The sequence below is a fragment of the Haliotis asinina genome, chromosome 12 (assembly GCF_037392515.1).
Source record: "Haliotis asinina isolate JCU_RB_2024 chromosome 12, JCU_Hal_asi_v2, whole genome shotgun sequence".
Taxonomy (NCBI): Eukaryota; Metazoa; Mollusca; class Gastropoda; order Lepetellida; family Haliotidae; genus Haliotis; species Haliotis asinina.
In genome coordinates this window covers 32,579,733-32,597,456 of record NC_090291.1, presented here as the reverse complement: position 1 = coordinate 32,597,456, position 17,724 = coordinate 32,579,733, and the positions used below count along the sequence as shown (strand labels likewise).

The 17,724-nt window shown below is 37.1% G+C and overlaps 1 protein-coding gene across 3 annotated transcripts in view; it reads left to right on the top strand.

Annotated features, from left to right (window-relative positions):
* The window catches only part of LOC137259077 (palmitoyltransferase ZDHHC3-like), an 89,657-nt gene that overhangs the window by 24,845 nt on the left and 47,088 nt on the right, over positions 1–17,724 (top strand). For all 3 annotated transcript variants that reach the window (XM_067796791.1, XM_067796792.1, XM_067796790.1), the window contains one exon: positions 11,644–11,774. In XM_067796791.1, the coding sequence (XP_067652892.1) occupies positions 11,644–11,774 (131 nt within the window). The remainder of the gene's footprint in view (positions 1–11,643; positions 11,775–17,724) is intronic.

Below are 17,724 nucleotides of genomic sequence, written 5' to 3'. Positions count from 1 at the left end.
ACTGAATATTAGAAACATACTCTCTCACTTTCTTGTCAGCTGAATTGTGTCATTTGATTTGACTTGATTATTCAGATGTCTTGCTTTATGGCTGGAATATCGCATTATGCAAGAAGCATATCAACTCAAACAGATGTCCCTAAGACACTGAAACAGTCATTATACACAGTTGTCTCCCTTTACCCAGGTCAGGATCTTCTAGCAATGCCTTGGATCCTGTATCTGGTTTGAATATGATCCTTTGTCCATTATGACCTAACGCTCCATCATCACCTAACCCTTTTCATGGGTTCTGTGTCATCAGGTTGGCAACTTTCTAGGGGACTGCAACATTTGTTGTAAAGAGTTGTTGTCCATTACCCAGGCCAGTATATGATTGTGATGCACATCATCACCTTATCCTTTTCATAGGGTAACTTGTCTCAGGGTGGCAACCTTTTCCCACTTGAAACTGACCTCGTGGAAATTTATAGACATACTGCTGTAAGCAGTTTAAAACAAATGACACCTGTTTATTTTTGTAATCTTTTACATATAATACACCGAAAAGAGTGTCTGGGTACTTTTATTAATGTGTAATGCCATTCTAAACTACAGTCACTCCGTCCAACTGTTCTCTGTCTTTCTCAGATTGCTGTGTAAACCAGACTGAACTTAAGGTCTGAACTTTACGTAATCCTCCTTTGTTGTCATAATGAGAAAGCTCTGTTTTTCTGACTCATTTTCTCGGATTTCAAACCTAAGTGTTGGACTGAAAAGGTTGTTACAAGTTAAAACATTGCTTAATAATCTGAACTGATCAGGATGTCAGTTTGGCAATAAACCTTGAGTAAACAACGCGTTGATTGGTTTTTGTATTTTGTCTAGCGGTGAATGCTTATTTACCTTTGATGCGACTAACACTAATACATAAACTATTATTGAGATGATCAGGTAAACTCAGTGGCAATGTCAGTATTCATTTTCGGCCTTCATGAGGCTTTCCGACAAATGGTGATAAGCGGTGCACCAATCGATAAAGTATTCAATTTATTGATCGCTTGATAATCAAACTTCAATAACACTGTTTACTATCTTCAAGAATAAATAAAATGATTTGTGTACATGTAAGATTTGTAAATACCTCAAGATAGGCTCTCGATGGCAGTCGTAATACATGAAATCGAGTCTATTTATAGCTTGCTGAGCGAGCAAATCGTTTTCCTCTCGTCCAGGTAATGGCACACAGCGTAATAACAGATTTTGGGTGGATACGAATATTATTTAGACCCGTGTTTTTATTAGAATTTACATGTTTGAACATGCACATCTCAGCATATTGATTAAGTTTTCGTAAATGTAGTATGTTATGAGGTTCTGAAAACAAAGGATACTCCTGAGAATGTAGCATGTGATCAATACAAGAAATTTGATGGGCTGGACAGACTTTCAACAAAATGCCTGCTTTCCCGTATAGGTGATTGCTTCAAGAAATATATGTATTTGTGTAAGGCTCAAGTCTCGTCGAACACAACATCAGTCCTTGATGTAATGTGAGGGGGATATAGTCGACGCCTCTTTTGTCCGTCCATAATCACTTTGTTTCCGGGGCATAACTCAGAAACTGTATTTTTAGATCAAACTTCATAGATATAATAATCTCAACCTATAGTTTACCTTTTGCTATTTACAGAGTTTTGGCATTTTTATTTTTTTTGTTTTTCCATGGAACATGTTTTGTGTTAATCTAATGGTGGGGTGGGCTTCGTTTCCGTAGCGGAACTCAAAAACCATTCAGTATTTTTCTGTAAAACTTGGTAGATATATCAATCAGAAGCTAAAGTGGTGCCTTTTGCTATTTACATGTTTTTGTGATGTATTACTTTCTCTGTTTCCATGGAAATGTTTCAGACATAGTCTCAAATGTGAGAGGTGTATTTCGTTTCCGGAGCACAACTCAAAAACTGTGCAATAAATAATCTTCTGCAAAACTTGGTAGATGTATCAATCAGAACCTAAAGTGGTGACTTTTGCTATTTACAGGTTTTTGTGATTTATCATTTTCACGGTTTCCATTTAAACGTTTCAGACTTTGTCTCAAAAGTGAGAGGTGTATTTCGTTTCCGGAACACATCTCAAAAACTTCGTAATATCTGTCAGCAGAAGTTGGTAGATATGTGTAGCAGACCCCAAAGTGGTGCCATTTAAAGGTTTTTGTGATTTATTTTCTCGGTTTCCATGAAACGTTTTGGACTTCGTCTCAAAATGGAGGGATGGGCTTCGCTTCCGAAGCAGAACTCAAAAACTGTTCAATATTTTTCTGCAAAACTTTATACATGCGTGAGTCAGATCCTAGAGTGGTGCCTTTTTGTATTAACAAGTTTTTGTGATTTATCATTTTCTTGGTTTCAATGGAAACATTTCGGACTTTGTCTCAAAATGGAGGGATTGGCTTTGTTTCCGGAGCACAACTCAAAAACTGTTCAATATTTTTCTTCAAAACCTGGTTGATATATCAATCAGAACCTAAAGCGGTGCCTTTTGCTATTTACAGACTTTTGTGATTTTACAATTTTCTGGGTTTCCGGAGCACAACTCAAAAACTTTTAAATATCTTTCTGCAAAACTTGGCAGATATGTAGGGGAGACCCTAAAGTGGGGCCTTTTGCTATTTACAGATTTTTGTAATTTATCATTTTCCCAGTTTCCATGGAAATGATTCTGACTTAGTCTCAAAATGGAGGAATGGGCTTTGTTTCCGGAGCACAACTAGAAAACCTTTTAATATCTTACAGCAAAACTTCGCAGATATTTGAGGACCACAAAGTGGTGCCTTTTTCTATTTACAGTGTTTTGGCATTCTTAATTCCTGGTTTCCTTTGAAACAATTCTGACTTAGTCTCAAAATGGAGGGATAGGCTTCGTTTCCAGAGCACAAATCGAAAACCGTTTCATATCTTTTAACAGATCTCGGCAGATATATATGAGATAGATTTTGAAGTGGTTCCTTTTACTGTTTACAGATATATGGCATTTATATTTCTCATGACTTCCATGGAAACGATTCAAACTTAATCTAAGAAAACATCAAGTAACTGTCAGATGATTTGACCTTTCAAGTATGTGGTGGCTGTGGGGATATGTCATCTTCTGATGATTTTTGTTAGTCAGTCCCAAGCCAGGCTGAATTAGACAGAGTGCACTGTGTAGTATTTTAAACACTTTGGTAATACATTTTCTTGAAGGTAATATTCACTCGTAGGGTCTTAAAACAAATGGACATTTTGTTTCCAAGAAATGAAGTTTTAATTGAAATTCGATGGTGTACCATTGTCAGAGTGAAACATTACAGTGGCAAGGTTTTCACTGACCTTCACTGACTTAGTTATTTGTGCCATTTCTATGTGCATTGAACCTGCTCCATGTTTTGATGAGACTTGTTGGTAGGTGTCAGATAGAAATAACTCGAGCAAGTGATTGGTTTAAATGGAGGATCAATGTTGTTAGACAAAAAGTGCATGCAACTTTTTTAACTAAGGCAGCTGTATTGAAATCCTGATGAATGTATTTTTTGGTTCAGTATTAATTTGCAGTCACCTTTTTACTAAACTTAAATTTTTTTTTACCTAGTGTTACCTTTTTTCACCTTTTTACGGTGTCTTTGCTATTGTCACTGGTGCTGTAAATTACAGTGTAATATCTCCTGGCTGTATACCTGTGAATATCTGGGGTAGAATACGTCTACAGCAACCCATGCTTGTAGCAAAAGGCGACTATGCTTGTCATAAGAGGCTACTAATGGTATCAGGTGGTCAGGCTCACAGACTTGGTTGACACATGTCATCGGTTCCCTATTGTGCAGATCGATGCACATGCTGTTGATCACTGGATTGTCTGGTCCAGACTTGATTATTTACACACCCCTACCATATAGTTGGAATATTGCTCAGTGTGGTTTAAAACTCAACTCACTCACTCACTCCTGGCTGTAATATACTCAGAGAAACAAATCAAGGATCACAGGAAAATTCAAGCATTCCTCTGTCTTTTTCCAGTTTTCATGAGCACAGCGATTTCAAAGCTGGTGATGAAAACTGGAAAATATTAAAGGAACGCTTAAGTTTCCTGCGATCCTTTATTTGTCTCAGTATAACAGCAACATTTGGAAAGTTTGATAACAGTGTAAGCAGTGTTTGCTCATTGTATCAACCACTGGATGGTACTGTTCAGACACAATGATGAACATGTTGGTCAGTGTGATGTAATCTAGCTACTGAAGCATGCAGTACGAAACAACCCTCACCCAACATTAGTGAGTGATTGAGTGAGTTTAGTTTTACCCTGCTTTTAGCGGTATTTAAGCAATATCATGGTAGGGGACACCAGAAAATGGGCTTCACGCGTTGTACCCATGTGGGGAATCAAACCCAGGTCTTCTGCATGATGAGAGAAAGCTTTAACCACTGGGCTACACCACCGCCCCTCACCCAACATTAAGTAGTTTCACTTTGGTCAAGGACTCATGGCTGACAGTCAACAAATCCTGAAAAGAATCCTAATGGAACATGAAGGGTTGCTCACCCACTCTCTCTCACCAGGTCAGTTACACCACTTCTTGCACATTTTTCACCAACATTTATCGGAAAGACACACTCTGTATCCACCTATTGCTAATGATCCCTTTTGTAGCTTGTAAGTTGTTGCCACATGCAGTAAAACCCAGTCTGGTAATACATGAGTCTGGCCAAGACAGTCCAGTGATTGGCATTATAAGCATCAGTCATTGCTGGTGATGTCAAGTCTGGTGATGACCAGCCTGGTTTGGGGGCCAGGGTGGTTGACATTAGTCAGTAGTGATCAGTTACATTTGGGATCTTCCAATAAGTCAGTCAAAACCTTGCAAACCAAAATCTAGAATGCAAAATCATCTCTATGCAAATGTGGATCAGCAGTCTGTGAGGGAAACAGACAGAAGGTTCTTTTTCCTTTTCATTACTGTGATTCCTTTTCACAAAATGGACGGTGTGGTAGCCTAGTGATCAAAACGTTGGCTCATCACACCAAAGACCTGAAGACTCATTGTCTTGACAAAAAAAACAAACAAACAATTTGTCAGCTGATTTTGTCACAGACATTTTAAAGGCAAGATGTTGAAGATAGTGTTGATATCTCTGATGCTTCATGAAATTTATTTTTTGACGAGGATGAGTATTTTGTTAGCCTGGTCAAATCTGGGCTTCAAGGGATAGTTAGTATCTTGTGTATGCAGAAATGCAGAAACAAATGCAGTGAATATGAGTAAGCACATAGTGCACCCTCTGCTCCTTTCAACATTCTTTTTCCTCTGATTCATCATGATCCTTATTATGATTCTTAGTCTGTCCTTTCAAATCCTACTTCTGAGTTTTTAGGAGAAACATTAACCACCTTCATCTCGCTTTCTTCCTGCTGTATTGAACTGACAGTTGTCAAAGGCAATGCAGCTGAGGCTTGAGACAAGTAATGGGTTTGAATCAAAGATTTGCCCTGATTGTGATCCAAAGTTTGTGAGTACTATACCAGAGGTACTTCATAAATGGCCATTAAACTCATTCACTTACTCCCCCAATGCTTCACAGTGTTTAGAGACAGGTATGGGTAGCCTTGTGGTGAAAGCATTTGCTTGTCAAGCCCAAAACCCGGGTTCGATTCCCCACATGGATACAATGTGTGAAGCCTATTTCTGGTGTCCCCTTCAGTGATGTTGCTGGAATATTGCTAAAAGCAGCGTAAAACAAAAACTCACTCATTTACTTCTCCAATGCTTTATAGTGTTTATTCCTGCTATCACTCAAACACTTGTTTTCCCTCATCAGCCCTAGACAGTGAGTATTGTTTCAGCTGCTTAGTTTCATAATCCTATTTAGTTGTCTCAGACATGCAAAATGTCATCATATGCTTTTGTAGATTTTGAAAAAGTGTTCATCTCTGTATGGAGAATAGACAGTTGGCAAAATGTAATAGAGATGGACCTTCAAGGTAATTATTGCCAAGTGATTCCTTGGGCTCTGTAATAAAATATTAAGGTTCTGGCCTCAACTCTGTGTTAACCAAGCCTTTTCTTACTGTTGTGTTTGTGTAAAACATGGTAATGTATATCTGTTTCATTAAAGTCAGATTCATTGCTCTGATATGACTGGTGAAGATCTAGTGACACATCAACATATGGCAGTGTCAGATTAACACAGTGAAATGCCACGACCCATTTTAAATGGAGAATGTGTGATTTCTTGAGGCATGTAGGAGCTTGATTTCGGAATGATTCAATTTCTGTTTTTCATGGTTTGGAAATTGTCATAAGAAAACTGGAACAGAAAATGCAACATTATACCCTTATGTAAAGGTGTCGTTAGATCTTCTTGCAGCGAGATAGGGTGTCAGAGATGATAAGATTTTAATGGCATTGTGTCCAGTTTCAAGGTTTGGTTCTCTTTTCTTACCAAGTTGTTGGAGATGGTTAATTCTAATCAAGATGATGATATCATAATCATCTAGTCTATAATATAATTCATAAATTTTCATTATCTGTTCTCTAAGTAATAACAAGTTATCTATATTACAAGTGTGACACTAATTTCCTGTTGTGTAGGTGTGAGACAGGGTTACAATATCCATCCTTGTTTTTAATGCAGCTTTTCATGCTTTTAACAAATATAATGGAACATATATGATTTTAGTAATTGTGATAATGTTTTTCTCAAATGCATAATGATAACTGTGTTTTGAATATTCACAAAACTAATTTAGTTGAATACTTTAATACAAGGCTTGATCTTGTTTTTCTGGTTCGAGTGTTGAGATGATTATATTATGCAGAATGTTGTCATGTTTTTGCTATGCTGAGAACTGTCATGAGATCATAATACACCTTCACAGAACAAAAACAATGTCTCTTCATATATTAGCATCCATCTGTGTTATAATTGTGATCAAGGCAGTAAGTAAAATGATGCTAAGATAAAATAAGGTGGATGCAGTTTCATGATTTTGAATGTAACTTAACAGCTATAAGTTTGTTATCTTAGACAGTATAATAACACTATATGGCTTATTTTCTAGCTCACCTTGACCTATGTTAATTGTGTCTGGAGACATGTCATCCTCAACATTCTTTTAGATCTTCACAACATTCATGTTTGGCTCTGTGAAAGTCTCCGCTAATATTCACACCGAATTTGATTCCCTAGATGGTTACAATGCCTGAAGTCCATTTCTAGTGTCCCCAACCATGATATTGCTTGAATTTTTGTGAAAGTGGTGTAAACATAAACTCACTCACTCACTCTTCTCTGATGTTAGTTTTTTGTTTTCATTATTAATGCAGAAAGTATACATATCAATAAATATCACTGTTCACTTTTTATCTATGAATAGAGAGAATGTCATTGTAGGACTTTCAACACAAGTTGTCTCAGTAAACACATTACCATCACTTCAGATATCATTTACTGTGAAGATCCAGGTTAGTATTGATCTTCAACAACCCATGCATGTCGTGAGAAGCAAGTAGCGGGATCTAGGTGATCAATGCTCATGACATTGATCACTGAATTATCTGACCCACACTCAGTTATTCATCCCCTCATGGGTACAATATGTGAAGCTCATTTCAGATGATACTGCTGAAATACTGTTAAGCAGGGCGTAAAACATTATTCTGAAAATCAAACACTTACCGTTATTAGTATTGTAATCATAATGATCATATACTGTTTTAAAAAAAAAAACATTTGTGAGGGTAAAGGGATAAGTGACTAGAGGTCTGGGCTGAACTATGAACTGACGTCTCCTGGTTATAAGAACTAAGCACCAACCATTCTAGACCATTTGCCAAGAAGTGCCCTAATCAGTGATTAAATTCCCAGAAGCTCCTGTTACATTGTTTATAGTACGTGTGGTTTGAGAAGATTGGGTTTCAGTCAGATGATGCACAGAGTATTTGCTCATAGCTTTCTATACTTAAGGTATTCCTCATGAAGTAGAATCATCAAATAACCTTCATCAAATAACACATCTGGCACGAAGAACTGTATGACATATTCTGTGTCTGTGAGTTATCATTGTCTAGTGACAGACAATCTAATCAAATCGAGGCTGCTTGGTGTATGAGGCGACTAAAGGGATTCTTGGTCAGGCTTACTGACCTGGTTGATGCATGTCATCATATCCCAACTGTATACACAGATCAATGCTCATGGTGTCAGTCATGGGATTGTCTGATCTAGACACAATTGTTTACAGACAGTCCTCATAGAGCTTGAGTGTGGTTTTAAACAACTAACAAACAAATGAATTCTGTGGAGTAGTTTTGTGTTTGAGCTTTTAGTTTTCATGCTCAAAGAAGGTTTGACTTTTGGTGGCACGTGAACCTGTGCCACCACATGTCAAACCTTCTCTGAGCATGAAAATGATACATCAGTCCTTCCTGGATTCTCAGGTTGCAGAAAGTATCGAGGAATTTACCTTTCCATGCAGAAAAATGTCTGGTCCACGAAAAATGCATTTTGGTGCAGAATCTGTGCAGAATTTGCCACTTTTCTGCCCCAGAGTTTCCTAATATTAAAAATTGAGTGAAAACTGACTGTCAGCCGAAATGAAAAGTAGAGTTAATGTCAAAAGTAGGATTAGTTACACATGAAATGAACTGACAAATTTATTGTGACAACCTTTTAAAAATAATCATGATTAAAGATACTTCATTAATAAAGCAAGTTTTAGGCATCTTTCAAATAATATTAGAAGAATTTGACAATTTCGTTATCAAAATGGATCATTTAGAAAATTGAAATTATTTCAGATTTTGTTTAAAAATAAAATTGTTATTTGCATGAAACTGGAAGTTGTTTGTCTGCATCAAGGTTATGAATGAGAGGAGAGAAGTAACTTTCAGCAAGTGTTTAATTCTCGAACACAGAAAAAGGTGTGGGTGCTTTGCCATCAAACTTACTCAAGATGTGATGTGTACTGTCTGTGCTAGAGAATTAACCCAGGAAGGTCTGTATAATGTTTTTGTTGCTTTGTCTAAACGTTTTAACCGCAGAACGTTTTGCAGAATATTGAAAAATGGGGTGCAGAATTTGCTCAATTTTGCTGCGGAATTCTTAAAAATTTGCCGCGGAATCCTGGAGGGGCTGATACATAAAAAAAATAAAATGTAAAATAAGATGAAATAAAATTAAAAATAAATGAAAATAAAATCAAAATATGTATTAGACAAAAATAAAACACAACAAAACAAAAAATATGGAATAATCAAATGGAAGTGTTAGCCTTTATAGGTCATCATGTAATTATCATTTAGAAATAAATACATACGTTATTAGTGATCATAGAGAAGGTGGTTAAAGCTTTTGCTCTTCATACTGAAGATCCGTGTTTGTTTCTCCATATGGGTACAATGTGTGAACCCATTTCTGGTGTCCCCCACCGTGATATTGCTTGTAAATTGTGAAATGTGGCATAAAACTGAACTTACTACCTATTATTGATCATATGATTCTTTTGCTAGCTTGTCCTACCTCAGATTGAAATATAATTTGTATGACAGTTAAGTGTGAAAAATTTACAAAATCTAATTTTTGATATTTGCCTCTAGAAAAGCTTGATAAATGAGAAAAAATATGATATTCCTTAATTTTTAAGTAAAAAGTGACGAAAAATTTAATTATCCCAATCATAAACACATTTGACACCTCTTCAATATCAGGTCAAATATAGCCTGAGTTTACGAGAAATTACTCTAAGCAAACAAGTCTTTGGTAATTCCTTAACTCCGGAGTAGAAGCAAAGCAGAATTTATTTAGCAGTACATGAAAGGTTGTCCGAATATCGTTTCCTACTCTTAGATTCAAATATGACGATGTAATTTTTGTGTTTAGGGAAAAAAGGGTTATGAGAAATCTGTTAAATGATTATCAATAGTAAAGACAAGATGACTGATAGCTCGTTATGTCAGATTCCTCGTAAGTATCAGCTTGTGAAATTGACGTGCGGACAGGATTGATTGTGATAAGCAATGTGATAATGATTAATAGTTCCGCACTTCACTGCTTCGATCATCTGGGGGCGTTTTTTGCTCCAGATTTGTTCACTTGCACCAATTATTTCTTGACTTGATCAAATCTATCAGATGTTAGACATCCAAAATCTGAAGCTGATGTTTTCGATGACCATGATGACGTGCAATTTGGCGTAGGAAGATAGTTTTTGCTTGGAATTTTGTACATACTTGACTCAAAGATTTGTTTTATTGAAGTCATATTACCTATAATAATTATTAATATTATTAAGGTACCAAAGCTGTCTTTGTTAAGTAGTATTGAAGGTGTGAAGACCTTCATTATCAGTAAAAAATTTGCACCTTTTCTTATGCAATCTATGATGTTGGGGCTCCGGGAATGGCAACCTGTGAAGATCCTAATTAGAATGAGCCTTCAGCAACCCATGCTTGAGGTGATTACAAGTTAGATGGCCAGACTTGCGGACATGGTTATCGTATTCCAGTAGTGTAGATCAATGCTCATGCTGATACTATTGATCACTGGATTGTCTGGTCCAGACTCAGTTATTTACACACTGCTGCCATATTGCCGAGTCCGGCGTTAAACAACAACTTAAACATCCAGGAACAGTATGCCCTGGTAATTCTTACTTGTAGCTATAGGAACATGCCAGAATTAGTCTGTGGGGATTTTGCACTTGTTTAGAAATATAGCAACATTATCATGGTGAAAAGCACCAGTAATAGACTTCACACATTCTATCCACATGGGAAATAGTAAAGCCAATTTTCGATTACTGTGTGGAATGATCCAGTAGGAAAGGTTGGACTATTTAGAGGTTACGCTTTCATCAAACTATTTTTCTTGGAGAAAAATACCTATCATGCAACTTCTGAATACTTTGGTACCAGTCAGAGTATGTCTTTTATGAAATCGAATCCATTCTCTATCAAGGTTTATTTCTGAGTGTCTGTAGTGGTAATATGGTTATGGTTGCTGTGAGTAATGTCTAAGAAAGTGGTAACTGACCCAAAGGAATTGGTCAAAGGAAGTTGTAGGTGTCAGAGTGAGTGAGTGTGTTTAGTTTTTAGCCATACTCAGCAATATTCAAGCTATATAGTCGATGCTCAAGCTGTTGATCACTGGATTGTCTGGTCCAGACTTGATTATTTACAGACCGCCGCCATATAGCTGGAATATTGCTGAGTGCGGCGTAAAACTAAACTCACTCACTTACTCACTGTTATGTGTGGGGAAGCCTGGTGGTCACTCGTCGTGCCAAAGGCCTGGGGCCCGTTTCACAAAGCTCTTGTAAGCCTAAGATCTCGTAACTTTTCTCGTAACATAGGTACCTCCTATGTTACGGCATAAGAGGTAGGGATGCTACGAGGAAACTTACGAGATCTTAAGCTTATGAGAGCTTTGTGAAATGGGCCCCTTGCCTTCAAATTCCCACCTGGGTACAACGTGTGAAATCCATTTCGGCTGCCCCAACTATGATGTATTTGAATATTGCTACATGCATCTTTAAACCATATTCACTCTCATTATGACCTTAGTTTTCTTTATGATCACAGAGTTGACACTGTTCTGCACTATCCTCAGTGTTGTGTTTTGTTTTCAGGATGCTCTGGACTGTCTCCACCAGCCACCACCATTTTACTAATATTCCTGATATTTGAGGGCCTTCTGTTCGGCATCTTCACAGCGATAATGTTTGGTACACAACTGTCCGCTATCTGCACTGATGAAACAGTGAGTATTGATGTTCATGTTTTACAGTAAAAACTTATTTTCTCATTTGAGACTTTCCCGTTTTACTAGGCGATGATACTATTTTCCCACCAACTGGGATCATGTTTGTATAAGTATCCCATTCCCATTTGGTATTATGCCGTTTTGCCCATGCTCTAGAATTATGAAACTATCTTCCCTGCAACTGCTTCCAGGCATGTTGTTTTGCTCATGTTGCTGTCAGAATATGTACTTTTTCACAAAGTGAAAATACTATATTTCCAATATTAGTTATACATGTGTTATTTTGTCTATCAACAATGTTGTAATACAATGTTGTATATGGTAACAAGTAGTGAGGAAATAGCATTATTATTATCTGCTGCCGCGCGTTTAGCACGAAGCAGGGGATATAGTATTAGGCTCTGTCCATGCGTTCGTTTGGAATATCTTAAGAACTGTTGACTAGATTGTTTTCTTATTTGGTAACAAGGTCATCTCAAGGTCGCAAGGGGACTTTAGCGTTTGTCAGCAAGATATCTCCAAAACTGTTCACTGGATTTTGTACATATTTAACACCATGCTTTATCTAGGGAAGGTGCAGGGCTCAGTTGATTTTCAAGGTCACGGCGATACTTTGAAGATTTCAGCATGTTAGCTACATGTTAAGCTTGTCAGCGAGATATCTCAAGAAGCGTTCACTGTATTTCCTTCATATTCAACACCGTGCTTTATCTAGGGAAGATGCAGGGCCCAGTTGATTTTTTCAAATATGACCAAAGTTTCTTTGAATATGAGTAATGTATGTTGTTATCAATCTAGCCCATATTCTTAATTCTAACCCTTGTATTCAGAGGATCAATAGAAAATGACATGATTAACAAAAATAACCATGCCTGGTATCACATCAGGAGATGTTAGCATTGTGTCATGAAACTATTTTTTTTAAAAAGTGGTCAGATGTTTTTTCCCGCCTAGATGCACATGTGTATTCACAGGATCAGGTGGTGCTTGTCAGAAATTATCTTCAGCAGACCATTCTTGTACTGAGAGGGCACTAACAGGACATTAGAAAAGGGTAGTGATAATACTGGAATATTTCTGATTGCAGTGGCAAACAAAGACATAAACAAAGAAACAAACAATATTCCAAATGTATGTCAGTATCATAACGTGTTACAATAAGAATTCAAGAAAATTACAGTGCTCCATCACAGTTACTGATGCCAAGTCTGTGATGGAAGGAGGTGATGGGAAAAGAAGAAGCCAATCACGTTTGAGGTATTCATGTCAGCATTGAGCAGACGTGACTTGAAATATGACACTGGGTTATTCCATCTTTGGTGAGACGACAGCCAATGTATCTGCACCAACTGGATGGGTGGCAGTGTGATATGACGTCATGGAAAATGCTTCTTTTTTTAGCAAGACCTGTATAGCACAAACTAAATAAAACATTAACTCAGCCTTAGGATCCCTTCAACGTGGGACAAATTACTCAAAGCAAGTGTCAGATGTTAATCTTTTGTTGTGGTTCGTCCTGATGATGTTTCTAGGTTTGACAACACCGTATCCGTTGACTGTTTGAAGAGGGACATAATTCTACTTTTATTGAACACTGGCTGGGTATTTTAAGAACATGTTCTTTGTTTCCATGACCTGCCTGCACCAATGTTTTAGTTATCTTTATAGCTCTGTAAAGAAATAACTTTACAAGTCAAATGTTCATTTTGCCCTTTTCACACCTAGAGCCACAGATAGCATGTGCAAAAGTGATTACACAGTACATTAGAGTCAATTTACTTTTACAGATAGTGAACACCAGAACCATCCTTGACTAAAATTCAGCAACTGATACTTGCCGTTAGAGGCAACTGATGAGATCAGGTGGTCTAGCTGGCTATGATCATGGCTGACATGTCATCATATCCCAACTGCACAAATGGATGCTCTTGTTGTTGATCACTGGATTGTCTGGTTCAGACACGATTATTTACAGACTACCTGGAATATTGCTGGTCTTTCATCATTGGGGGATTGCCCCCCACATCAAGATGACATGCCTAGATGTTAGTGCTATAACGAAGCATCAAAGTATCGATGAATTGCATTTGTTGAGTCAGTCATAGCAGTTGGACATGGAAAAAAATGGAAAACTATTGATGCATCAGTAGTATGTGTGGCCATCAGTAGTTTAGTATTTGACTTCTGTTGATAAATGGGTGGTGCAAAATACATTTAGTGCCTAATTGGATCACTTTGATTTAGAGTTATCTGCCCCTGTGTCCTTTTAAACAAACATGCCATGCAACTCAGAGTTTGAAATTGTGAATAGCAATAAGTTTAACTGTTTACTTGATCTGGGTTTCAAGTGTCTTGTGAGGTATTGAAAGAGACCGAAACTTCTTCAACTTGTGTTTATATATTTCATATAAACTATAAGTTTACTTGTGAAATAACATCAGAAGAGACACTTCGAGGAGAAAAAAATAGTGCAGCTGTTGGTTGCAACAGACTCTCGCTATCGGAATAGTTGTTTCCAGATCCCCCCAATCCCCACCTTCCCACCTCAATAGTCAGCCTTGTAGATAAAGTTGAAATACTATACAAAGCAGTCTTAAATCAAAGATTCTTTTTCTTGATCATCTGTCAGCTCCTGTGTTAGTTTTAGTGCTGTGAAGAAAAGATATTTTCACCTGAAAGTTTGCCCCTGCTTCTGACATTACACCCATGCTACAACAAATAAAGCCTTGTGCATAGAGTGTTCACCCTTCACACCAAAGTCCTGGGTTTGATTCCCCACATGGCCATGTTATGTGGTATCTGTTAGCAATATAGAGTTAAAACCATCACTCTTCCTCACCTTTCTTCACAAGGACTTTGGGTTGGCATTAACTAGTTTTCTGGATACAATGTATCAAGGTCACCTCTATGTGGCTGTCAGATTCCCATTGGGCAGTTCCTTGTGCGCCTGTTTCATTTCTCCTTCAAGGTGTTTTTAAGATAGACACTATTTCTTTTGCTTTGCTTTTATCTCTCCCAAACATGCTTTCTTCAGTAGAATTAAGCACTGAAAGTTTTTCTTGTTAAACTTGACTTTTTTCCAAGCAATTCTGAATATTGTATTTAATCATGTGGAATTGTGTTCAGAAGTTCCCTTCTTTTCAATGGTCTAGCAACCAATATCAACTCAATCAATCTTTTGTCGGTTGAAAGAAGCAAAGTGAATAAGAGCTCATCTTTCAAGGTCTTGAGACAGTCTAGGTCACAGGGGTCCCTTACACAGAAATCTACGGCTTCAGTATGTTGTATTACTGCTAACAGTCTTTACACTGAAGGTTGAATAGTTGCCTCGATCATGTGTTTGTTGTAAAAGCTGTCTAATTAGTTTGAAGATCAAGTGCTTGCAGTGTTTGACCTGTCTGATTGTTTCATTTTACACTAATAATTTCATTGATGCTCATCCTTTCAGCCCTAGGTTTGATTGGGTTAGATTTAAAGGGGCACTGCTGCAGAGCAATTTCTGTGGACTGGTTGTTCCTTTTGTTTTTGTTTTTCTCCCGTGAGTACCCAGATGATATCCCAGAATTCGTGACTGGTTCATGACCTCTGCTGCTCAGCCTGTATGTGCCATTGAGAGTTTAATTATAGACAGATCAACTAAGGTGAAGTCATTTAGTGCTGAATGCTACAACAAATAAATTAAAACAATATGCAAATAATGAATTTGAAACAGACTAATGTTATAGCAACAATGTCAGGCTAATACCTTGTTCAGGAATGTAATTCCATCAATGTCCAAATAAAGGAATGATATTCCATTCATCTGCACCTGGTAAATAATCCTGCTCTATGTTGTGTATCTCACAACAGTCTAATTTGCGAAAAAAGTGACACATCATTTCAGGTCTTTCACATTGGTGAAAACCTGATAAACCTCTCATTGGTCACCCAAGATAGCACACCTAGCAACTAACTGTATTATGTCTGCCACTCTAATTAACATAGTTAACCAATAATGAGCAATCAGTCAATCAACGCAATGGTGGTTAATTCTTTGAATGGAGGATGTTGTTTTCACACTCGCACTTTGTGACAGAGTGTAGTCAGGATAGATTAGTACATCTACACACACTGCCTTTTGACAAATCCGCTGTAGAAGATAAAAGTTATTAATCAGCGTGTTATCGGTTAATCCTTTGATCAATGTTTGTTTTTGTAACTCAGCTGTTAAACTGTCTTGCATCACTTACATGCATATATTACACAACATACACTACAGACCTTAATTTATAATGTTGAGTATTCACTCCATACAGGAGTAATGCCAAATGGGAACCCTTGTCGAGTAATCTGAATGGTGTCACCACTAATTAAACCTGTTATAAATTCACTAACTGACCATCAAGTGAATGATGACAAATAACATGTGTAGGTTTATACCATCAAACACGAGTTACAGCAAGGAAGATGTAATCTCTGTGTCGCATGCAGCCTGAAAACACTTATGGGTTGAAACTGTGTTGAGGATACCAACGGAACTTTGTTGTTACATAAGAAATACATACAGGTATTTGCTGTGTACTTGGATAAATAGAGGTAATCAGTTTTTTGACGTAAGAAAATTTTCAGATTTCTCTACCAATGGCAAAGTCGTTGTTTTTAGTTTACGAATTCTAATAAATCAACTATACATGTGTGTTTTTATTATCATAAAAAATAAACCAGGGTAGCTACCAGAGTTACCAAAATTTATGATTTTTGCTATGACAGCTGGGCCAACCCTCAAAACTATCTCAATATACAGCTTTGCAATCTTTTGGACTTATATGAAACAAATGGCTTGCCTGTAGACATCATATTTTCACATGACATGATTACATATCGAGGTAAAAAACACGGAAGTAGGATCAAATTCGATCAGTCATTATACCATCCAGGCATCAGAAAAAAACACACTGCTAGGATATTTTGTTACAATCAGACAAGGGATACCTTGGATATTTTTAAATAATGGCATGGGCATCTGGCCTCCTTTGTCTGTCACGGTCGAGGGAGCGGATGCTGACCAATTTGCAGCATGGTTTTGTAATTAGACCCTTGGCGAGAAACATTATTCGCTCCACATCAGTGTCCCTTTATGTATTCAAAGACATCCTGGATTATATTTTACTAGTGTTTTGTGGGAATAACATAGGAAAAGTACCAGTTGCCTGGACAATAGTATTTCAGCAGTCTTTTTTGAAAACAGTATATGTATGGCAACTAGAAAACATATTTAACAGGTGTTCTGAGGGAATAGTATATGTGTGACAGCAGTTCAACAGGCTTTTTTGAAAACAGTACATATATATGGCAACTAGAAAACATATTTAGTGGGTGTTGTGAGGGAATAGTATATGTGTGACAGCAGTTCAACAGTCTTTTTTGAAAACAGTATATGTATGGCAACTAGAAAACATATTTAGCGGGTGTTGTGAGGGGATAGTTTATGTGTGACAGGAGTTGGCTGGAAAATAGTACTTTGACACTGTACATTGGGAACAACAGAGCAGTGCAACCAGTTAGCTGGACAGTAGTATTTTGAAAGTTCTAATGGAAATAGTATATGTAAGGCAGCTGAAAAATATTTTTAACAGTTTTTAAGTGGGAATAGCATATCTATGACAGCAGTTGGCTGGAAAATAGTATTTGGACAGTGGTAATTGGGAATAACATAGGAATGGTATTTGTTGTACGGCTTGACAGTAGTATTTTAATAGGAAATAGTATACAAATAGCAACTGGAAAATATTTGTAACAGCTTTGAGTGGGGAAATATTGGACATCTCTTACTGGGAAATATTGTTGTAATTACCGTCAACCAATCATTCTTGAACAAACATATACCAGTATTTCCTTTTTTTATAATTTTTATTGTTATTCATACATTTTACAGTATTTCTTGTTTCATTTTATTCCATCATGGCAG